This window comes from Solanum lycopersicum, chromosome 5 (genome assembly GCF_036512215.1).
Source record: "Solanum lycopersicum chromosome 5, SLM_r2.1".
NCBI lineage: Eukaryota > Viridiplantae > Streptophyta > Magnoliopsida > Solanales > Solanaceae > Solanum > Solanum lycopersicum.
In genome coordinates this window covers 65,360,757-65,386,114 of record NC_090804.1, presented here as the reverse complement: position 1 = coordinate 65,386,114, position 25,358 = coordinate 65,360,757, and the positions used below count along the sequence as shown (strand labels likewise).

Below are 25,358 nucleotides of genomic sequence, written 5' to 3'. Positions count from 1 at the left end.
AAATAACTAAAAAAATGATCAACTTAAAAAAATTATTACTATAAATAATAAATATATTTTTTTTATTACAGTATATTAATGTAAGTTTGTGTTATTATGATGTTAGAGCAAAGAGATACATACATGTGATTCAAGTGGCATAACCACCTATTTGAAGAGACTTTTCACGTATATTTAATTTTATCTAAAAAATATAATTAGGTTCACACATAAAAAATAATCATATTTGAAGAAAAAATTTAAAAACATTATGATTGGATTACAAAAAAATAGATATAACGGAAATGAACACACTTGTAAGTATTATACAAAGATTCTTTAATTTTTTGGTCTTAAAATCGAATATTATTGTATTATTCTTTTTCAATCCTATAGAATATATAGGCATTTTAATTTTGATATGGGAAAATAGAAGCAGAGATATCGATGATCGTGCCGAAAGGTAGGACGATAAGAACGATTGATAAGCGAGATCTCGAGTAAGCGATTACATAATTTTTTTTTGTCCAAAGAAATGATTCATCGAAATAATGAGTCATCATTGATATCAACACATCTGAGATCGCCAAATGCTTGGGAGTTCCTCTTTCAATCCTTTTCCTTCTTTCTTGTTGTTGAATATTTCGTTCGTACACATCTTCTCTTTGTTTTCCGGACCTCTAGTGAGTTACATACAAACATAGTTCAAAAACGAATCCCACATTTAAAAAAACCTAATGAAAAGTGAAAGAGTTTTTAATAAATATAACATAAAATTACTTCGATAATAACGTAAATCATAAAACTTATTGAGCTAAAGCGAATAATACATGACATGAAATTGAATTACGAACAATATCCTAAAATAAAATATACTTTTGCATGAAGTCCATAATATTATACGTACTAGTGAATAGGTATCTAGATAACTTTCCATCTTTATAATTGACTTTGCTTTAGTTATTAGCTGTATATAATTGGAATAAATTCTTATCAAATATTCCAAACATTAAATCACATGATCGATTTCCTTATCGTAAAAGTGAAATTAATTTGGTCCTTGAGCTAGGGAAATAAAAAGGGTCGATTGCAACTTCGAAAGGCCATATATTATGTTGTTGATACACAATTATCTTTTTTCTACATGTTTTATATTGGTCGAAGGGTTTGAACTGTAATTATCCGTTGATCAATCTACCTTGCCCCTCCTTTTGTTGTTCATAAAGTGTTAAAAGGCAAATAAATGGGTAACTTAGGAATTTTCACTAGTCTAAACGCTAATTATTTAAATATAGGCTAATTTACAATATTACGAATTTTATCAAATTTTTGTGCTTTCAAATATATATAAATCCAGATACAATTTTGCAAACTGTTCTACTTACTGTTAAAATGGGCTTATTATGTATGGGCTAGGTTCATTTAGGCTTACTTGATGGGTCTTTACTTTGACCCATTATTACTACTAGAATATTACTCTCTCCGTCCGGTATTATTTGTCATAATTTTTATTTTTACCGTTAAACTTATAAAAATTTTGATTAACATTTTAAGATGTATTTTTTAATCATATTAATATGCAAAATATTGTAATTTATAGTACTTTACATATAGTTTTAGAATAACTAATTTTTTTGTTTAAAATATCGAATTAATGTGATGATCCAATTACCTTTCAAAATTAGTCAAATTGACTTTCAATAAGCACAACATGACAAATAATTCCATACGGAGAGAGTATTATTTTTCTACCGAAATTTCTCACCGAAAAATATTTAATAACAATTTTGGCGAATATTTTGGTTGAATATATGAGAAAGAAAATATATTGATTTTTAATACAAAAAAATTAAGAAAATTCCTACTATTTCAGTGAGAAATTTGATTTCTGCCATTCATTTTTTTCAGTGAGTTTGTTTGATAAAAAATGAGTTGAAAAAATCACGTCCTCTATAGCACAAATTTCCTATTAATTAGTTTGCTATGATTTTTAGTAACTTGCTCCATCGTAATTGATTTATTTATTTTCATCCATTATTTCTTTGAAAAATTCTTCAAATATCGCTTGTCAGAGGTATGAGGTTCGAGAAAAAGGTAAAGTTGGGTCGGAGATTCTATCACACCTTCTACATATCACTATTATTAAGCGAAATTTTTTACTTTATCACTTTATCTAGCACAAAAGAATTCATATTCATCTACTAATATTCTTTGTACATGGTTGAAATTCCACTAAAATTTAGGTGAGACACGATCATAATTAGTCTATTTTTAGATAGGGACATAATTCAGATCTATGTAACATCTTTTTTGATAAAAATTTGATGCTACTTTATAAGAAATATTTTTGTGCATATTAAAGTTTAACGAGATCGATTCCTAGCGTCCTTGTATGCCTTTATTTTATGCTCCAAAAATAAACAGTTAAGTACCAAAAGGGACTGCCATTGATATAATCGGAGACAGAATTATTAGTAGGGATATATATGGTCGCGTTGATTCAGGTTTTTAAATATTGAGTTAAATTATTTGCGTCGGATTTTTGAATTTATAAACCAAATCAAATCAATAAAATTCAGATTTTCAACTTCGGATTTTGTCGGATTTTTCAGGTTTTTCTGAATTTTTGGTTTTTTCGATAAAGTATTCATACAAACATATAATTTACTTGTACTTCAAATGTTTCTTTAGTCCTAACAAAATGCAACTATCTAAGTTATTTCTCAAGAAAATAACAAAAAAAATATGACATGATTAATGACACTAAAATATCCATCAAAAGATTATAATAAAATAGCGTAAAACAAATATTGCAAATTAATAAGTCAACGAAATTGATTATAATTTAAAGTACTAAATCATGCTAAAATAAGTTTAGTAAGTATGAGTTACATGACTAAATATTAAAAGAAAGTAAAATTAGATCATGTATTTTAATTGTCTAAATCTATGTAAAACTAAAAAATAAATATTCAATATTATTGTCATTCTTAGTGTTGAATTGATTTTCTTTTGGAAAAATTGTATATAATGACAAACTAGCTAATAAATCAAATTAATTGCTATAACCACCCTTTGATTTAATGTGTCTTGTAACAAACTGTTTGTCAGTCACCTCTCCCCCTCAAACTCTCGCTCGCCACTCTCCTCTCTCGCTCCATCTCTCGCTCACTTCCTCTCACTTTTATACAAACACAAGTGTATAAAATTTTGTTTCTATTTGTATAAAGCATAGGAAATTGTATAAATACATATATTTTTGTTCCCCTCTTCCAGATCTCGCTACCACTCTCCCTAATCTCGCTCACCACCCTCGTCTCTCTCGCTTATACAAAAAAAAAATGTATAAATTGCATTTCTGTTTGTATAAAGCTAGAGAAAATTGTATATACACATGCAAATACATATATTTTTGTCCTATACACTTATAATTATACAATAAAAATACTCCCTTGTCCAGTTTCTTTTGCCTTTTTCTCTTTCTCATTTTATACAAATTCATATTGTATATAATTTCTCTCCTTCTCGTTTTATACAACTCGATTCAATTGTATATTCCCCGTCCAAGTCTCTTTGCCTTTCACTCTTTCTCATTTTATACAAATTCAAATTGTATATAATCGTTCTATACACTTTTATTTATACAATTCGTTTTATAAACTTTGTTTTAATATAATTCTCTGTCCAAGTTTCTTTTCTCTTTCTCGTTTTATACACTTTTATACAATTCGCTTCAATTGTACATGTATAGCGAATTATACATTTATATGTTTGCTATGGAGTGCAATTATGCAAACTTTGCTATAGTATACAAATTATTATGTTTGCTATATGTAAAAGTTGCATTTTCTTTTTGCATTAGTATTAATTTGATTTTTTATTTAAACATGTATCGTCTATAATCTTTATTAGATGATTAAGAATTCTAACTTTCAAACATGAAATAAATATGTTAAAAGATAAAAACTATGAAAAAGTATAAGAGATATTTAAAAATTAAATCAAAGTAAATTTTTTTACGTACAAAATAAATTTTAAAATTATATATATAGAGTGTGTTTGGTATGAAGGAAATGTTTTCCAATTTTCTCAATGTTTGACTGGGACAAAAGTTTGGAAAATGTTTTCCAAATCAACTTATTTTCCTCAAAATTAAGGAAAATAAATCCCTTCAAAAATTAAGGAAAACATTTTTCCAAAACTCTCCTCCAATTTCAAATACAATTTTTTTTGGGAAAAACATCAATTTCAAAAAGATACTTACAATTTCAAAATTTTATTTTTTCACCCGATCCCTGACCCCTTCCCCCACCCACCACAAGCCAGCCCCCCCTAACCCCAATCCGAACCCCTCCTCAAAAAATTTATTTTGTTTTTTAAAAATATTCAAACTCCAAATTTTTATTTTAAACTCCATGGGAAAACATTTTCCACCATACCAAACACACCCATAATGTTGAGTTGGTTTGATTTCGGGTTATTTTTTAAAATTGAAACAAAACCAACCCAAATATAATCGAATTTTTTTTTCAACACCAAACAAAGTCAAACCAAATCACTATTCGAATTTTTTTTTTTCCGATTTGATTCGATATACGATTTGGTTCGATTTTTAATTTGATTTTGTACACCCCTAATTATTAGTTTATGAGCTCTAAATTACACTATAAAATTTCTGCCAAATGGGGAGATTGAGAGATATAAAACAAGGGTGGCGGCAGGAGGATTCACACAAACTATAAAGATGGTGAATTCAAATCTTTCGTTAAGGATATTCAAGTATTGATATATACGCACAAAAAATAATTTATAACATATATATTTTATTATAATTTTTTATATATCGCAATGCAATTTTTTAACGAATAATGCTCAAATAACCATCAATGTATGTGGCTACGCTACTCAGGGGTGACTCTCACTTACAAAATTAAGGCAATATGCATGTCTTAGCCTCTTAGGCTTCTAATTTTTGGTCGACCTTAAATTTTTTTCAAGAATAAATTATGTGTTATTTTATAGGATAAATTCATTATTTGTGATAAAAAATATTTTTGAAAAAAATATGATATTGTTTTATTCTCCTCAATCCGTTTCAAATAGAAGAAATTAAGAAAATGTTATTTTTGCCTTCTTTCATTCTTTTCGCTAACACTCATATTATTTATCTTTATAAATAAACTCTTTTTGTACTTTCTTTCTTCAAATCTTTGATAAGCTAGAGTAATTACTTTTCAAAAATATGAATCAATAATCGAAAAGTGTTGAACAAAATAAATTTAATTTTTTTTATTTCTTTTTAAATTTTCAAGCGTTATCCTAAACATATTAAGATAAGGAATACCAAGGCATCAATTTCTTGAATTCAACTATTATCTTTATTTAAAGTTTGTCAACTTTTACTTATTGAATTACGCCAACCATTTATATAATAATTGCCTCAGTAAAATGATATTTTTCAAACTTTTGAATTGATAAATCTCACTTAAAAACTAATAATTAAAAAGGATGTTCAAAGAAATCATCATGTATAAAAGAAACATTAAGTACTAATTTGCATCTAAAAGATAGAAAAATAAATTATAAATAAGTACATTTAAAGTTTATTTTAATTTTAGTCCTCTAACTCAATTTTCGCTTTAAGCCTTCTATTACGTTGAGCTGCCTTTGACGCTACTGCAAAAGTCATTCTAAGTCTATTATTTAAACTTTTTAAATTCTTGAATATATTATTTATTGGAGGTAATTTATCATATTTGTTTAGCCACAATGTGCTAGCTACATCAATTTATAACACGAAAAGTACTCATAAATATTGCAAGATCTACTTTATAATAAGCCTTAGAGGTGCACCAAGTGTAGTAATAATTAATTACCCTGAGTTTTATTATATAAGTACATAAAAGGAACATCAAAGACATACATAATAGCTAACTAGTAATTAATTGATTTATATATTTAATTTACTTCAACTTATTCATGTAGTTACTTTTATATTATATATATTTTGAGAAAAAAAATTATCGAAAATTTTGCTTCCGCCATGATAATTTTTATATCCAAATAGCATTTGCCTTTAGAAGCAATTGTTTGAGCTTGCCTCTAACATTAAGACTCATAATCTCATTAGAACCACCAACGAACTCTTCTCCGATGAACACTGCTGGCACGCTAGTTGATTTACACCCTAGTAATTCAACCAATGCCTTCTCCATTTCACCATTCGAAACTAATTTATCGAGCTCATAAACCTTAGGGTTTGCTCCGAAACTTCGAATTAGGGTTTCAATACTGTGAGATATGCAACAAGTGCTCTTAGTGAAAATCACCACTGGACTCTCTGCTCCCAACTTCATCACCATATCCATTTTGAGACCTAACAAAAATTGTTTTTGGCTAAAATAACTTAAATTTTGTGATTGAAATTAAGAGAAATTGTGAAGGTTTAATTTGTAGAGAGAAAAAAGGTTATATCTATGTTAATTTTTTTGAGGCTTAACTTGCTATGAGAAAATTGAACTTTTAGAAAGTTATATAAGATTTAAAGTGGTGGGATTAATGTGAAACAATAACTATCTTGAATAAATACATTAACTAAGTACATGAGGTATTTATAATATGTAAATATGATTAAAAAGACTAAATTATCCTTCTAGCTAGACATATAAATTTATCATAATGAATAGAAAAAAAGATTACACAATTCAAAAAGAACAAAAAGATTACACAATTTCAAAAGAACAATGCAAAGTTAGTGGATATATATGCAAATTATTCCTTGATCATTTGATGATTCACAAAGCCTTATTTCACTTGTTGCTTCAAGTCATAATATTTCCGTACGTACCAAGAGAAATAAAAAAACTATTAAGAGTGTGTTTGGTACAATAGAAAATATCTTTCAGATCGAATATATTTTTTTCTAAAAAAATAAATTTCTTAAAAATGATATGTAAAATCTTACATTAATTAATTAATTATTTTCTCTACAATTCAACGTAACCCCCCCCCCCCCCCCGCGTAGCCCCCATCTCCACAACCTCCCACACCCCTAGTACTCCAAACCCTAATTTCATAGAGTTTAAATAGAATATACACTATGTTTGTGAAATATTAATTTTTATTTACTTATCAAAAATTAAAAAATAAATAAGAAATTAAATTACTTATCTTGCTAGAAAATATTTTTAGCAAAAATTTTCATTCCTATCAAATACACCGTAAGAAACATTTTTTTTAATTTAATCATACCTGACTAATAAAAAAGATCAATAAATGTCACCTTCATAAACGGTCATATAAATATCATTTCATGTTGATTGTCTCCTCATCCCTTAATACTCCGATTACTCATCCCCATACCCCCACCCCAACCCACCCACCCATCCCCCACATTGTCACCACATAATTTTATAATTATATATGTGCGAAATAATATTTTTGTGTATTTATTAAATAAAAGAAAATCACTTTTTTTTAACAAAAATATATTTTTATAGAAAAACATTTCTCTCGTACCAAACATGCCCCAAGGAGAAATCTAGATAAATCTCCAAACTTTTATTTTGATGATAAATTTACTTTACTTTAGGTGGATATTAGAATAAATGCTTTTCAAATATTCCACACAGCAAATCACATAACTATGAAGGGAAAAAAAAGAGTACTACTACTAATTAGTGTATGTACTTATCATCAAGCAAGAAGAGAAAATAGTCGGTTTGCTACTTCGAAAGGCCATATATGATCTCATCTAATTTTTTACTCCGTTCGTTTCAATTTGTTTGTCTTATTTTTTTTATAATCTATTTAAAAAATTATTTTTTATTTTTTGTTATAACTCTATTCTAATTTTTCATATGACATATCTAAAATTACAAAATTAATTAAAATATCGTATCAAGTTAAAATTAGATAAATTAATAGAAATAAAAGAAATATAAAATCTAGTCATTTTGCTCATCTGTATTTATATCGAATATCCAGAGCATTCATTTATGCTCCTAAAATTTCATTACATTAATTCTCTCGTCAGTCGTCGATGATTTATCAAAAATAATTTATTATTTTTAAAATTCTCAAATAATAGTAATATTTAAGTACACATTACCTCTGCAAAAGAGAAAAAAGATTTTTTTTTTAAAAAAAAACAAGAAATACACAAATCAAAGTATAGAGAGAGCAAGTAGAAGTGGCCATATGTGTGTTTAATTGTGTGCACCAAAGGTACAACACACTTCTCTTTGTGTTTTAGATGAGTTTGATGTGATCTTTTAAATTATAGACCAATCTTGTTATAATAGTAGTTTGATTTTATTCGGAATTGATTTTCTATGTTATATTTTACTTCTATATAATAATATCTTATTTATAATAGTAATAACATTCGTTATAACGATTAAAGTATCTATGATAATCATTATTAATGTGTGTGTGGTATTTATGGAGGAGAATGTTCTCTTGAAAATAAGTGATTTTCTTAGTTATAATCAAAAGTCGAGTATAGAAATATATCATGTATCTAAATAAAATATTAAAATATTTATGATAATTATCGATTTTGATTTTTCATAACAAACCGTAAAAAAATTATTGTTGAGAGTGGGATTTGAACCCACGCCCTTTCGGACCAGAACCTTAATCTGGCGCCTTGGACCAACTCGGCCATCTCAACACATGTTATCCAAAATAGCAAATTACTTATTAATTTTATTAATAATCATCTCTACAAAATCATCTTAAATAGCTACTAATAAATTCAATTTATTTACTTGTTATTTTTCACTCATCATCTCACTTAAAAGGTCCTAGATCATATTTCATTCAGCACAATATATCCAATATGCAATAAAAATACTCGATGAAATAGTAAAATACATCCAAATTTATCCTGAACATTATCGTTATTAAAAAATAAAATGTAGGATAAAATTTTGGACAATACGCAACAATCATCAACACTTGATTTCTTTAACACACAATTATTGTTGATCATCTAAATGTGAGAAAAACAAGAATATTAATTTCCTATTTCTAACAACTTCAAAATGTGGGGAATGAGATCAACTTATATAAATATTGGTTCATTTATCATTACATAGAACACCAAAATCAATCACAAGAATCTTCAAGCTTTCACACAGCAATTGAAGCAACTGAAAATGCTTTTCCTTGTCTGCCAAAAAAGGAAAAAATAGAATTAAAAAATGATTGTAAAAAACAAAAAATAAATTTTCACCATGAAGAAGCAACAACTCAATTAAGTGAAAATATATATAGCATTAAGCGCAGTGTTAAAATCCTACTATATGCTTATCTTCCTTTATTTTCTTTCGGTATAACTATTTGTCATTTGAATCTCACTTGCTCGATTAATGTATATCAGGAGGACACGTCAAAATTAGAGGCAGATGTATTTTATATAAGTTGTTCATCCTATACACTAATGGACTAATTCACCCTCCAACACACCTCATATTCACTCTCACCCCCGTAACACCCATCTCCCACCACCCCACTTCCCTAGTTCTAACCTTGATCTCCATCTCACGTAGTATTTATCTAGATTATAATACAAATATTTTTAGAATAAAATATTTTATTTACTTATATATCGAAATTACACGAAAAAAAATTCCACTTATTCTTAATGATAAAAACATTTTCCTATCATACCAAACACATTTAAATGCTGATAGAACCACATTTTTTCATCACATAAGTCAGACACTACCTAACTTAAGTAATAGCAATATAATTGCATGTGCCTTGCTAAAATTACAACACTTGCTCAAACAATTTTTCTGGACAAGAAAAGTTGCTTACCCAATAAGGCATTGCAAACATCACTTTCTTCCAACTTGTGTTGTATACAGATATCATGTGATATTGTACTTATGCAATGACCACATGATCAACATCATTTTGAGAGGAGACAATATAGTTTCACAAGTGGATCAGGATTGGATAAAATAAACGTAAATCTTAGTCTTATGACAAATTCAGAATTTTAACTAAAAGGGGTCAAACAAATTCATGATTACATAATTAATGAATCTCAAAGGCATGGGTAAAAGAGAATCACAATAAATATTTTGTGACGGAGGAAATACTAATCTATGTTGCTTTGACACACACAAAATGTTGTTGCATTCGTATCAATCCCCCCAAAGTCTACTGCTTCTGAAGAATAACAAATATACATGATACACTATGACAAAAACAACTTTTAGCAGCAAAAAATATTAACAATAATAAAGAGAGCTAAGATCTTTGTCGGCATTAGCTAAGTGCCGTTAGAATCAGTGTCGCTAAAGGCTTTATGGACATGTACAAGAATGCTAATTGCCGCTAATGATCATAGTTGATGTAGTGATTATATTTTCGCAGAGTCCAAACAACATAGGTACCAATAACTATATGAACATTCAAATAAAAAAAAAGAGGCTACACAAGCCTAGGCAAAAAGAAGAATATATAAGTGAATTAATGTAACAAAATCTTACATGAGTTGTAGAGTGTTTATGATGGTAAGTTTGATCTTTGTTTTGGGTTGAATGACTTGTATTATTCACATTATTATTACTTGTATTTGATATGGAATTGAAATCCTCCTCATTTCCAAGACTAGCTCTTGACTTGTTTTGTTTCCTATTCTCTCTTATTTTTGAGAAATCCATTGAGTAGTCTGGTAATGCTCCTTTTTGATCCCAATCCCCAAATTGTGGCACTGATAGCCATGGTGCTGCCTTCTGCTAAAATTTTGACAAAATGTATGATCAATCAATTGCATATCAACAAAATTATTGCTCGGATGGTAAGTATCCTCACAATAAAAAAAGAGATATTTTACTGGTAATAGATTTTTCTTTTAGTAGTATTATTTGTTGCCACAAAACTAATTAGCTTTATTTGAGTTAATTGTCATTGCGTTCAGAGTCGCTAAAGCTTTCATTTTAGTAATATTTATGTAGGGTACTGATTAGAAATACTCATATATATTATTACGTTAAATAAAAGATTTTATGTTAATTATTTAACATAGTAATAATTGTTTCATCGCGAATATTGAAATTGTGAATTCGAGTCACTCAAAAAAGTAAAAAGCCAAAAGCTCTTAAGAGGTAAAAAGAAAAAAAATAATTTACTGAATTCGTTTCAAAATATTTAATTTTTTTTTTTAAAAAAAAATTGAAATTCTTCAGAATATTATGTTCAAGATACCATATTTTTTCAGAAGGTCCAACTTAAGTATTCAAATTTATTACGCCAAAGTGATTAGAGCAAGTCATATATATTACTCCATTATTCTTTTAGCTTATCACATCACTAATAAATTTATTAATTACTAGAAAAATATTGACAAAAAAAATAATATGTGAATTGCATATGGTCCAGCTGGAACAGCTAGAACATATATATTTTTCCTTAAATTCTATTGACATTTGCATTTTCAAATTTTTGTGTTGATTTAGCTTTACAATTCAAAGCCAAATTTGACTAAACGTGAGCCACAAAAAACTTATTTTTTAAAAGAAAAAATTAGATAGAAGAAAAGAAATAGGAAATTATAGTCATGACACCCATAACTTTTTCAGACAACCCAAAAAAAAAAAATTATTGCAATATTAAATAAGTAAACACACAAAAAAGTTATGTTTACCAATTTATATATATTAAAAAAGTTAATTTTAATTATATATAAATAAAGTAATTTTTTTTGTCGAACCCTTTTAACCTTATCTAACTGCATCTTGAAATATCAAAAAAAAAATCTTGAATAATTAGAAATTACACGTACAATTATACTCTAGAAGATTTGAATTCGTAATATAAATTAAATTCTTGAATACTTAGGTAAAAGATAAGGGAAGAAAAAAAAAGGAAGTTGAAAGAAACCTAATTAAAGAATTAAAAGAGCTATAGATGGAGTTAGGAGGTACAAGAGGATCGATGAAAAATTATATTGATTTATATGAGCTTGATATTTTCTTTTTGATGTATATATAAAATATATAAAGAAAAGAGTAGGAAAAGAGTAAATAATATAAATATAACAAAAGATAGATTTATTAATTTACTTTTTACCTCTTTATGATCTTCCATTGCAAGCCAAATAATTAGAAAATATTGTGAAGTTTAATTTATATGGGAAAAAAAGGCAAAAAAAGAATTGATTAATATTGGTGTAGAGAAGTTGACAAAAGAAAAAAAAAAAAGGAGAAAGAGAAGGGGACTTTGGTGTGTTCTGTTGGTTATGAAGAAGAAGAATGAAATAAAAATGAAATGGAAGAAAATAAGGAGAGGGCCTTTGGTTATGTATAAATACTAACAAAAAGGGTGTATTTGGTATTTAAAAAAAATTGCATAAAAAATATTTTTTTAAAAATAACTGGATTTTTTTTATTAATTATTTTTGTAGTTTATATATTAAAATTATCATTTCAAAAATATATATGTATATTCTGAATAATTACTACGAGGGAGATATTCAAAATGTTGAATCAAAGAAGTTTAAATGAGAAAAATTAAATATATAAAAAATTAGCTATATTTCTAGATGATTTTTTTAAAAATCAAAATCGAAATTAATTTTTTCACTTGCATCTGAGGAAAAGAGTATATGTGAATGATTTTTGTACGATACGAGCATATTTTGTAACAAATATATATATATATATATATATATATTCTAAATCACAAAATGGACTTGTATATTGAGCCCTTTTCAAAGATTTAATATTTTTCTTTAAAAAAATTACTCCGTGTGTCTCAATTTATGTTACACATTTTATTTTTTTGATAGTCAAACCATTTAAGTTTGACTTGGAACTTGTGCATAAAATTTTCAAATATTTTTTAAATGAAATTTATATATTTATAAGAGACACGAGTCTGAAAATACTCTAATTTTGATCGAAATTACTATTATGATACCAAACTTTATAAAGGACATTTTTTTTTCTTACTCTATTTAATACTTTATTTTAAAGATATATATTTGCTCATTGACACATTACTATTTATAATTATACAATATTTTTTATGTACATGTGGATATATATATACGTTTAAAATACTATATAAAAGTGCATGAGAGTAAAACGACCTTTCTCAATTCCGTTTCGTTACAATAATTTCAGTTAAAAATTAACTATAATTAAGACCTTTTTCTCTATTTATAAACTACATAAAAGTATTATAAATAACAATAATTAATAATTCAAAATATTTAAAAAAATATATAAAAACAAATTATAATAAAAAATAAGCTTTTGATATACAAAATATCTCCCCTTACACACATTAAAATATAGACCTCAAAAAATAAAATTGACAAAAATGATCACAATTCAACTAGCACGTATGTATAAGCCATAAATAAATTATAGAACTGAAAATTAAAAAAAAATAAAAAAATTATCAATTGTGTGATTTGCAGGTAACAATGGCGTTCTCTGCAACTCTTCGATGTTCATCTTCTCTACACCGCCCTTCGAAGAATTCAACAATTTCAAGCGTTTTGCCTCAATCATCTTCTTCAATCTCCTTTCGATCTTCGCCTTCGTTTTTTAATCGCAAAAAATCATTGTCTATTCGATCTGCTACACTTGAAGGTAATCGTTTACCTACTTCAATTTTGGTTCAATGAATTGAAACGAAATCAAAATTTCTTAGGATTTGATGATTTTTCAGTTTGTTTAATTCATGTTTGATTTAGATTTTTAGATTTGTAGTTAAAATTATACGGGGATAGGTTTTCTAGTTTCTGTTAGAGTAGGTATTGAGCTATTTTTTGTATCGAAGAAGAGTAGAGAGAAAAATTGTAGTGATGAGTAAATTATTTACCTTCTCTCAAAGCCGAGTAAGGATTTAAAGTTTATGAGTTTGGGATTCTAGTGAGTTCTAAATTTATAATTTGTACATATTTAATGAATTTTGTAGGGAAAAAAAGGTTGTACTTTGCGGAACCTGTATGACTTGCTCTAGCTCCACCCATGCCTTCGCTATTTATTTGGGTTTTGCTAAGTATAATTGATTGGAAGGATAGAGGAGGAGATTTGTGGTGTGTTTATGCTTAGAGTTGAATTAGTTAAGATTAGTTAAATTGTGGTATATTATCTGAATAGTGAATGATATAGGAGATTTGTATTGGCTATCTTGGGTTTGAGGAGTAGTTGATTTGTTGATTATAGTAAATACGAAGGATATAAGCTGTAATTCTTTGATTGATTATGCTTGAAGGAAGAAGGAAGAGGACTTTTGTAAGCTATGAAGAGCAGCTGAGCTTTGTCTGTTGCTAGTAGCGAATACGTTGTAAATTTCTATTGAATTAAAATCTCACCCTTGAACGGTGTGATTTGTCCCAAAATAAGCCTTGGAAATGATAGTTGTTGTGTGAAAACTTGGGTTTAAGACATTGTCCTGACAGTAATATACTGCAATAGCTGAAATTGGATGACATTAGTTTTTTTTTCTTGCTTTAGAGGTCATTTGTGAAAGTATTTTCCTAGATGGACTGTACGTGATGGCTCTTTTCGTCACTTGATTGGTTACTAGCTAACATAAACATTACCCTTTTGGAAAGAGAAAAAACAAGTACCTAGGTTTGATAGTGTTTGGACATTTTAAAGTGAATCTGTGCCTGTAAACAGTCTGGAATTCAGGAGAGATTGTTTGGCTGATTTTTGAGTAGTCCGAGTCAAACTTCTCAGCGAGATACTTTGATATTTTTCCTGGTGAAGAACACTAATTTTTACATAACATTTAGAAATAGATCAAAAATTGAAAATTTAAAATATAAAATATATAGATGAAAATTGAATATAATAGAAAAGATGCACAAATATTGTTTTAACTATCTAGTCAGATTAATACGTGCACATTATGTAAGAACTCTTTGGAAAAGTAACTGTTCAAGGTACTTTGAGGGAGGTCTATTACCTGTTTCCAGATTAACCAAACTTTTTGAATACTGTAGCACATGCTTGGGAGAATTTGAATGTTTCGCTTCATAAACGTGTATCAGGATGATTCAGATGACATGCTTTCTTTTCACTTTCCATCATTTAAGATAAGAAGCTGTTTAAAGAAGGTTAAGTGCATTTGGGAAGAATTGATCAGCTATGATCACCTTGTTTGAATTTACCTGGTTTTTCTGTTACCTCAATTCTAAAATAAGAAAATTGGATTTTGGGTCAATGAAGTGATGAGGAAGTTGATATGAAACGGCTGGTAGCAGAATGTCTCACTAAAACCATCATAAAGGAGGTCAAGGGCCTCAAGGCTTGTATTTGTCTGTTTATATCTTCTGTGCTTAAAGCAAGGATGATTTTACTGCGTTTGTACCTTTCATTCATTGAAAGAAAACCATGTGGTGCTTTTCAGGGCACTTAACTTTAACAGCAGGGGATATAAACAGTCTAATAATAATATCAAGAAACTTTGGGATTTGGGAGTAGAGCCTGAATGGAACATTCTCATTTGTCAAATGAACTTTTAATAAATTACTGCAGCCTCTTTTGACACAAGATAACCTTTGGAAATATTCATGGCTTACGACTATAAAATGTATATACTATATGAGAAATATTTTTAGGCATTATGTTTACATTTTGTGAAGCATAAACAGAACTCTACTTCTGTCCAAATTATAATTGCTCTTACTTTAACAAAGGATGCATTTTAGTTATAATCTTCTTTCAGGGTTTTACGCCTTCTATAATTATAGGTAACTTGTTATGAGCCATAAGACTTTAAATATGACCTTTTGAACTCTAACTTAGTTTATCTAGAATAACTAAATCACTTTTTTTTTTCAAAGTGAGAAATAGTAAAAGTGACTTTCAAGAAACAAACCGTGCCACCTTTAGTTAGGCTGAAGTAATAGTTAAAGCACGACGTTGACGTTATTATAGGCGATCTCTCTTGGCTCTGATAAGTTGCTTTGGTTCTGATATATGCAGCAGCACCTGCATCTGGAGGAGTAGCACCTGCAATTTCCTTAACTGACAATGCATTAATGCACTTGAATAAAATGAGGAGTGATCGGAATGAGGACTTGTGTCTTAGAATTGGCGTCAAACAAGGGGGATGCTCGGGAATGTCATACACTATGGAGTTTGAAAAGCGAGAAAATGCTAGACCAGACGATTCAATCATCGAGTACAATGGATTTGTTATTGGTATGTGTGGATTTAATTTCTCATTTTCTAACATGACAGTCTTGGTTTCTTTTGCTAGAGAATGAGCATCGTTTCACACCAAATTTAGAGCAAATTTGCAGTTAATCTCCGTTGGATCTGTGTTATTCTGCAAACCTTAACTCCTTAGCATGGAAGAAAAATAAATTCAGTGAAACAACCATACTTGTGTTAATCATGATACTCAACCTTCACTTTAGTTGATGAGATAAGTTAGTCGTGTTCATTTAATGAAAAGACAGTAAGATAAGTAAAAGGAAGTATGGATTGAGTGATCAGTTGGCCTGATAGATAAAAGAGGTGATAGATGCATTAGCAATTTAATGTGATGACCTCCATATAAATTAAAGTTCAAAGAGTTTACAGGTTTTAACAGTCTTGTGGGGAAATAGATAGTGGAAATCACTGCTCAATGAAGTACAACTTTGCTATATAAACAACTTACGGAGTTTCACTTCACATCTCCATTGAAATTTTCACCGAGCCTGTGCATAACGGGAGCTTAGTGCACTGGGCTGCCTTTTCTTTTCCGTTGAAGTTCTACTCTCAGGGATCTATCTACGCTTCATACCTCGAAACTTGTGTGCTCTGTAAAGTTCGCTTCATTGATTAACTGATGCCGCTTGTGGTATAAAAATTACCTATATTTAGCTCTTGTATGCTTCTAAAGCTAGCAGTCATACCCATCTACTTAGATAATTTAGTTCACCTTGAGACGAATTTTAATACCCTTGATTCAGTAAGTTCCCCTTGCCAATTGTGTGGCGTTTTTTACTCATGAAGTAGTTAAAGCTTATAGTGTTGGGTCCATACAAGAAACCAGTACTATTTCGCTCTTATATTTGTAAGTTATGCGTGCTAGCTACTTGTTTCTGTTTTCTTTTCGAGTGATTATTGACATTTAAATAAGAGATTTTTGTTGCATCAACCCTTTCTTTCAGTTTGTGATCCAAAAAGCCTTCTCTTCATCTTCGGAATGCAACTGGACTACAGCGATGCATTGATAGGCGGGGGCTTCTCTTTCAAAAATCCAAACGCTACGCAAACTTGTGGTTGTGGAAAATCGTTTACTGCTGAGATGTAAGAGCATGCAGTCTTAGAAAAAGTACTACAAAATTAACATACTAGAACACCAACTGTGGTTTGCTTGGTTCTCTGAATATAGACAGAGACAGTAATGAAGATCTGTTAACTCATATTATGTGCATAAGGGACTGTAACGTTTAAATATGTGTAACTGGGAATGCATTTTATTCTTCCTGCACAAAATACAAAACATCTATGCCATGTCGATTTATGCTTCGTGAGGCAGAGTCGCAATGTAACATGTGGGTTCACGTAAACTCAATAGTTTTGTGTTGGATCTTGTATATGCATTTTTAAAATATTATTAAATTTATGAAAGATTGTGAACTCAGTTATTATTATATATTAACTTGATCTCATTACGAAATCAATTTATTCGATTGAATAAGGACATGACACGTGATTTTTTAAAGCTGAAAATGGAGTTTTAATGGTTGAAGATAAATACAATTAATTTTAACGGGTAAAAGATAAATATAGCTCTGAAGTATGATAATATATAATATGTTTATTGGGAAAGTATATAAATGACAAATAAAATATAACTTATTTTCAATTTATAAGGGTAAATACAACCTTTCTCCGGAAATAGAAAAGTATTATTCTTGGGACTAATTAACAAATAAAGTATGTTACATAAAATGACGATTAATTATAACTATTTTTATGATACGATATTCTTTAATGATATTAACATGATAAATTTGTTCAATTATTTCAATTTGTTTTTTACTTTAAATCTATTTCATTAAAACAATGTCCTTTCTTGGTTTGATAACTCATATATTTTAGCATTTATATATTTATGATCACAAGATTATAATTTATTTTACTATATTCTACGTAATAAGAAAAAAAATTTCTTTATTTTTTTTAAATATCGAATTTGATCAAATAAAGACAAACCAATCAAAACGAAAGATATATACAACACATAAAACTTAAGAGACGATATTAATTTATTTTAAAGTTATCTTCCCGAGATCATAGTATCTAAACTAATTTATCTCATTCAGAAGTGAAATAAAATAATCTTAAATCAAATGAGTTATAATTAAATTTAAAAATCACATTTATACTATAGATAATCAAATAACATCATTTATATCGTCAGTTAATCACAATATAAAGTTAAAGTTAATTTTGAAATATAACATCTTATACCGCACACCAAGCAATTGGGGATAGATCATGGACGTGTCGTATATAAATAAAGACGAACTAATCGAAACAAATAAAGTATATAATACAGTATGTGATACATAAAACTTAAGAAGCGCCCTTGAATCTTGATATCTAAATTACATTAATTCAAAATTATTTAACCGCTAGTTAAATATAATTTCAAATTTAATTTTAAAATATCTCACCTCCTTATCTCGCGTATCAAAAAAACTCACCACGAAGTATAGCTTAAAAGGAAACAAAAGCCCTCAGTTCTCGGAGGCAATCTACGATTTCTTCGTTTAAATAAAAACAGCCAACATTTTTCTATATATGAGCAGTTACTATATTGAGTACCTCATTTGACCGGCGGCACTCTCAGTTCACAAATTTCCGGTCAATTACGATGAACAATTTTCAAATTTTACTTGATTTACTGTGTTTTGTTGTTGTTGTTAATGATTTTGATTTGTTGATTAATTGTTTGTTAGCAGATTGAAATGGAAGAAGGAGGAATTCAGTCAAAGTATGTGAAATTAACAAAAGATCAAGCACCACTTGAAGAAGACATTAAGCCTGGAGAGCTGAATCAACCGATTCATGTCCCTCAGGTATTTATCTCTCTGATCTGTTTTTAATTTGTTTTCGTAGAGGCGAATTTAAGATTTGAACCTTTTTTTTAATGGGGTTGTGGGGTTGCATTTGCTTTTATGTTTTTTTTTGGTAGATCTGCCTGTGATTGCTGAGGGGTATGGGATGAAATGTTGTAGTTCAATTTATCTTATTGGATTATTGTGTATGAGTGTAAAAAATTGGATCTTTTTTTAGGATTTAGAAGTATTTTGGATTAATCTTGTGTGAAAAAATGTAGGGATGTTAGCTTCTTGATTTGTTGCTAGACATAAACTTTGTACATTTCCTAATAGGTGTGATTATAAGATCATGTATCTGTTTTGGATACATTTCTTTTGGGACGAGGATCCATTGGAAGCAATCTCTCAATCCTACATAGATAGATGTAAGGTCTGGTATGTCCTACCTTCTTCAGACTCCACTTGTGGAATTACTGTGTTGTTGTTTTGTGTTCCGCCCAATACTTGTGCTGGTGAGATGTTATGATCAGCTTTGGCCCAATGTCGCGCTACCTACTCGGATGTCACACAACTAATTATTGGGCCGAGGCTGGGTCCCAAATCAACCTTTGTGAAAGCTTTCCATTTATGTTGCTTCTTCTCGGCCCAATAATTACTTGTGCGATATTGGAGTAGGTAGCGCCGTTGGGCTAAGGCTGATATATAACATGAGAGTGGTAGATTCGGGTTGTGTAAGTAAAGAGGGTAGGATATAATTGAATTCGCTTCGTCGAAAAGTTATAGTATCAGTAAAGGATAAGTACAAAATTGTTTGTTATATGAGCCGTCGAATTCCCTTATATGAGTACGAGTTCAAATTCCTATCATGACAATAGTATTTCTTTTTTAGTGTGAATACCTCAAAATCCCCCTGAACTATTCAGTGTAATACTTAAAGTGGCCTCATTCTCTTTGTAATGAGTGAGAGACAGAAAATAGGCCAAAAAAGAGCATTCATGTGGGACTTCCATTCTTTTTTCATTTTTTCTGATTTTTTTGGATTCCCATTTTCTTTTTTATTTACTTTTTTTTCTCTCTAGTTCTGGTATACTCAGTTAGAAAGACATAATCCACAAACGTTCACAACATTATTTTTGGGGCGGCCTAGTGGTTTGGTCTTGGGACTTCAATCTTGGAGGTCTCAAGTTCGAAACCCCTAGCTGCTTTTCCTTTTGGGTTGAACTCGTCGTATCTCACTTGCCTAGTGCTCCTATGTGGTTTGCGAGTTATTGCATAGGAGTGTGAGTTTCATCCTTTGCGCACCCAAAGGAAAAAAGAGTACTGTTTTAATATTCAAACTTCCAATAGGGTTTATTCTTATTGAGTAAATTTTATCCTGATTTGCAATTAGGGTTACTGGTATTGACTTCTTTTTTTTTTTTTGGCTTTTAGTTTAATGCTATGAGTTTTCAATTGAATTTAATTTTAGAAATTTCTTTTATTAGATATTGAAGAAGAAGAAAAAGAAATTACTCAATTTAGATAAGTCGAGAAGAAATTATAAATAGGGAAAATATTGTTTTACGCTACAGAAATTCTAGACTGATGCTTATATTTCATAAACTAGTTTTGAATCGGTTTGGTTAAAAAAAAAAGGTGTCACATGCTAAAATCCTTATTCTGTAGGTTTAATGAACTCTTTTTGAGTAATACAGTTGCATATCACCAAGGCTTACTTGTACATCAATAACTATAAGATATGTCAAAAATATCAATCTAATAACGTACTGTTGATAGTACTGAAGCTGGTACAGAACAATATCACAGTAAGAAAGGATAATGATTAATGAGAAGTAAACTTTAAAGCCTTCGCAGTAAATTCATTATCCATCATCTCCAATATTAAGTCGAATGTGGTCCTGTCTTGGAGTTGATGCTACAAAATAAATTGAAGATTATGAAGGATAGTACGTAGCGCACAAGAATCACTAGATTTATTGTTGAATTATAAGATACAGATCTGACTCACTCACTTTATAGATATTGTCATAAGAAACATTTAGTCAAGGGCTAGTATCTAACTGCATGATTGCACACTAACAACTATCCTACAAATAATATAAAATTACTGAATGGATTTTGTCATAAGAAACATATAATCAAGGGCTTGTTCTGAAATGTATCACTGCACACTGACGACAACTATTCTATAAAGAGTGTATAAATTCCAAGATTATGCTGCAAGCAGTCACATGTTTAACAAAATGAAGTTCTTGAAGAATCCAAACAAACATTTCCTTTGTAGGAACTTTTATTTGTCAGTCATTACATGGTGTAGCGTTTCGCGAACTTTATTAATTGAAATTGCAAAAAAGTATATTACTTTGATTCCTCCAATATATCTGTCAGATATTAGTATGTTCTTGATTGGTTTTACTTTTGTTCTAGATTTGGTTGTTCTCTAACTTCTCTTCTAATACAAATTTCATGTCTAATTGAGCAGCTAGTCGTTCACAAGTGCAACGAATGTGGACAAGTTTTACCTGAAAGTTTTGAGCCTCCTGCAGATGAGCCTTGGACAAGTGGGATTTTTGGATGTGCAGAGGACAAAGATAGCTGTAAGTGTTCTTTTTTACATTATGTAGATAATGCCTGTGCCCTGTAATGACTTGCATATGTTCCTCATTATCTATATGCTACCAGTGTTCTTGGAAACAACACATAAAATACTTAACAAAATCTATCCATTTTTCTCTTTCACCTCTTTTGATGAAAGAAACTCTCTATTCACACTATCATTTTGGAAATACAGGATAAACTGATTAAGTGATCATTTATATACATTATGTAAAAGGGACTGACGTCTGCTTGTCTAAATTACAAATTTAATACTGCTCTTTGTCATTTTCGTAATTTCGTTAACGCTTAACCTGTGGTGGCAGAAAGCACTTGAACTATGAGAATAGTATCTTGTAGCTTTTGCATAGAAAATGAAACCTTTAGTCTCTCTGTTACCATTTAGACCTCTTTTGATCTTCAGACCAACCAAGCGGAGGATTTGGTCATTACAGTCTTGGTTAAGTAACAAGATTCTGCCGAAACCAATGGGAGGTGATAAAAACATTGTGTAACCGGCATCTCATGTTTCTAACACTTATGAGGGGAAATAGATTAGTCTTGGTTGTGGTTTAGTATTCTGCAAGAGCGAATAGAAAGATCTTTCCAAAAATGTAGGTGCTGGAAGAATAAGCCCTCTGGACATCAACTATATTGATAATCAACAAATATTCGCTCCTTATTCAATTTGTGGAAAAAAACCAACATCTGTCACTATGTTAGGTTTTTATTACTCTGGTTCGATTTTTGGGATCCTTCCATCTCAGCAAAGAATCTCCTTATCATATTCTTGCATGTGGTCTGTGTGCAGCTGTTGATTCTTCTTTTAACACCTCTGGTTTTTATATCTTACTTTCTGTAGGCTGGACAGGACTTTTCTGCCCGTGTGTCTTGTTTGGGCGTAATGTCGAGAGGCTGAGAGATGATACTCCTTGGACTACCCCTTGTGTTTGTCATGCCATTTTTGTTGAGGGTGGCATTGCTCTTGCAGCTGCAACAGCTGTATGTCATGGTATTGATCCAGGTACATCGTTCCTCATTGGCGAAGGCTTACTATTTGGTTGGTGGATGTGTGGAATATATACGGGTCTTTTCCGGCAGTCGCTGCAGAAGAAGTATCATCTCAAGGTAACATCATCTTTATATGTTTATGTGTTTTATTTATGCTTAATAAGGATCAAACCCTTTGTCCTTGATCAATTTTATTCACGGTTTTCTTGCAAGTCCTGCAATTCGTAATGATCAATTTTATTCATGGTTTTCTAGCAAGTCCTGCTATTCGTAACGGTTTAAAAATTTCTTAGCTTAGACTTCTCATCATCATTAGGACGGAGATCATCTTAAACATTCTAGTTGCAAGAAAGTGTCTTTCTGATGTTACTGTAACCAAAAGAATAAAGGGTAACAAAACGTTGAAGTACATTTTCATCATTAGCTGAAGTCGGCGTGCTTTTCATTTTTTAACCTATTTTTAATTGTTAATATTTGCGGGAGAGGAGCTTCTGAGCAACGATAAAGTTGTCTCCATGGTTTAAGCTATGGAATTAGCCTGATGGTTGATGGTTGATGGTTGTTTCAGGGTAGGCTGCCTACATCACACCCTCGTAGGGTCTGGCCCTCCCCCCTGCATGAATGCGGGATATTTAGCGCACATATTTCCCTTGTTTTTCAATAAAGAAAGTTTACATTCTCTTTTTGTACAATGCAATGTTGCCTCTGTCATCTATGTGGTTTCTCGAAAGTTAACTGCTGGGAGATGAGAGTGAGACTTGTCATCATAGCAGTGAAAGAAACTTGAATGAACCATTGGAGACCAGTGTGTTCAAATCTTAGTAGACGCGAAAAAAACGCTTGGTGATTTCATCATCTATATGTCTTTTAAGTCTTGTCGAAAAGAGTTTCTCAACATCTACGCTGGTGGAGGTAACATGTACCCGGTGGATTAGTTAAGGTGTACACAAAACTGAGAGGTTATTAGAATGGGACTTCAGTCTTCATTTTTTACATTTAATATTGCATTTGTTCTTTACCAGATTGTACCTTATGGTTGTATACACCTTTCGAAAATGATGCAGAATTCGCCCTGTGACCCTTGCCTAGCACATTGCTGCTTGCACTGGTGTGCCTTGTGCCAGGAGCATAGAGAGATGAAGAATCGTCTGTCAGATAATTCTGCCCTGCCGATGACAATAGTCAATCCTCCACCGATTCAGGAGATGAATGCTGCTGCAAGCGACAACCGCGAATATGTACCTTCCTCAGCAAATAACTCTGAACAAACCAACCTCGAGATGCAAGCTCTATGAAAACTCTCTCTATTTAGCATATACTTTTCAATTCATTATATCACATAACCAGTTTATACAGTACGTTGCTGGCACAGTCAACCTTGGAACTAAGTTATACAGGAACAAAAAATTAAAGCACAGGTTAGGCCCTTGAAAAATAATGCCTCAAAATTATTCAAATGGTACTCTCTCGGTTCACTTTTACTCGTCATAGTTTGACTTGACGATAAATTATTGATGTAGGTATTTTTTTTCAAATTATCTCCTATACTGTCTTTTTTTTTTTATATGTTAAAAGTGAAGGTAAAAATGAAAATTTATTTTAGAAACAAGTTGCAAGTAAAAGTGAAATGAGGGAGTAACATATACAACTATAAATAATTATGTATATATTGTAAGTATTAATTGAAGTAATTCTTAAAGCAATTAAATTTGCACTGAATGCAATTAAAATTTGCACTTACTGTTGCCGCAGATACGTATAGCAATCGTCGCTAAAAGTGAGTTTTAAAGTCAACTTAGCCATAGCGAAGCATACATTAACCATTACTAGAAGTGCGTTTAGTGTCAACTTAGTCGCCACAAATACATATACTAATCGTCGCTGAAAAGTGAGTTTTAGTGTTAACTTAGTCGCCACAAATACATATACTAATCGTCGCTGAAAAATGAGTTTTAGTGTTAACTTAGTCGCCGCAAATAAATGTACTAATTGTCACTAAAAGTTAGTTTTAACGTCAACTTAGTTGCTGTTAAAAGTGAGTTATGGAGTCAACTCAGTTGCCGCAAATTCATATAATAATCATCGCTAATGAGTTTTAGTGTCAACTTAGTCGCTGCAATATAGTAATCGTCGCTAAAAGTTAGTTTTATTGTCAACAGAGTCTCCGCAAATACGTATAATAATCGTCGCTAAAAGTGAATTATAGCATCAACTATAAGTCGCTGTAAATTCATATAATAATCGTCGCTAAAATGAGTTATGGTGTCAACTTAGTTGCCGCAAATTTTCATATGATATTCGTCGCTAAAAGTGAGTTTTATGTCAATATAGTCGCAGCAAATACATATAGTAATCGTCGCTAAAAGTGAGTTTTAGTGTCAATATAATCGCCGCAAATTCATATAATAATAGTCGTTAAAAGCTAGTTTTAGTGTCTACTCAGTTGCTGCAAATTCACACTCGTCCCTAAAAGTGAGTTTTACTGTCAACTTAGTCGCAGCAAATTCATATGTTAATCGTAAATTAAAAATTTAGTTCTAGTGTCAACATAGTCGCCACAAATACACATAGTAATCTTCGCTAAAAGTGAGTTTTAGTATCAACTTAGTCGCCGCAAATTCATATATTAATTGTCGCTAAAAGTGTACTTTAGTGTCAACTTAGTCGCCGCAAATTTATATAATAATAATCCCTAAAAAAAAAATTTAAATACATAACTGCCCAATAA

General features: G+C 30.1%; 4 protein-coding genes and 1 non-coding gene across 7 annotated transcripts; 2 read left to right on the top strand and 3 right to left on the bottom strand.

Moving 5' to 3' along the window:
• Nucleotides 1-5,841: 5,841 nt before the first annotated feature.
• Nucleotides 5,842-6,544, bottom strand: LOC101252183 (monothiol glutaredoxin-S1-like). The gene has a single exon (XM_004239958.4). The coding sequence runs from the start codon at nt 6,345-6,347 to the stop codon at nt 6,033-6,035; it is 315 nt and encodes a 104-aa protein (XP_004240006.1). The 5' UTR covers nt 6,348-6,544; the 3' UTR covers nt 5,842-6,032.
• A 2,028-nt stretch (nt 6,545-8,572) lies between these two features.
• Nucleotides 8,573-8,653, bottom strand: TRNAL-AAG (transfer RNA leucine (anticodon AAG)). The gene has a single exon. It is a non-coding gene; the product is annotated as a tRNA-Leu (tRNA).
• A 257-nt stretch (nt 8,654-8,910) lies between these two features.
• Nucleotides 8,911-12,266, bottom strand: LOC101252490 (uncharacterized). 2 transcript variants are annotated; one of them, XM_069298290.1, is made up of 3 exons: nt 12,067-12,266; nt 10,485-10,733; nt 8,911-9,154 (listed from the first exon to the last, which is right to left on the bottom strand). In XM_069298290.1, the coding sequence occupies exons 1-3, from the start codon at nt 12,082-12,084 to the stop codon at nt 9,107-9,109; spliced, it is 315 nt and encodes a 104-aa protein (XP_069154391.1). In that variant the 5' UTR covers nt 12,085-12,266; the 3' UTR covers nt 8,911-9,106. The 2 variants fall into 2 exon arrangements, with proteins under 2 accessions (XP_069154391.1, XP_069154392.1); XM_069298291.1 differs by having other exon boundaries at nt 10,485-10,730.
• Nucleotides 12,267-13,255: 989 nt separating this feature from the next.
• Nucleotides 13,256-17,610, top strand: LOC101252988 (iron-sulfur assembly protein IscA, chloroplastic). 2 transcript variants are annotated; one of them, XM_010323172.4, is made up of 3 exons: nt 13,256-13,595; nt 15,948-16,163; nt 17,123-17,610. In XM_010323172.4, the coding sequence occupies exons 1-3, from the start codon at nt 13,427-13,429 to the stop codon at nt 17,263-17,265; spliced, it is 528 nt and encodes a 175-aa protein (XP_010321474.1). In that variant the 5' UTR covers nt 13,256-13,426; the 3' UTR covers nt 17,266-17,610. The 2 variants fall into 2 exon arrangements, with proteins under 2 accessions (XP_010321474.1, XP_004240009.1); XM_004239961.5 differs by having other exon boundaries at nt 13,259-13,595; nt 15,945-16,163.
• Nucleotides 17,611-18,666: 1,056 nt separating this feature from the next.
• Nucleotides 18,667-24,111, top strand: LOC101253287 (cell number regulator 6-like). Its single transcript, XM_004239962.5, has 5 exons — nt 18,667-18,827; nt 18,926-19,042; nt 21,507-21,621; nt 22,482-22,747; nt 23,695-24,111. The coding sequence occupies exons 2-5, from the start codon at nt 18,932-18,934 to the stop codon at nt 23,923-23,925; spliced, it is 723 nt and encodes a 240-aa protein (XP_004240010.1). The 5' UTR covers nt 18,667-18,827; nt 18,926-18,931; the 3' UTR covers nt 23,926-24,111.
• Nucleotides 24,112-25,358: the final 1,247 nt, after the last annotated feature.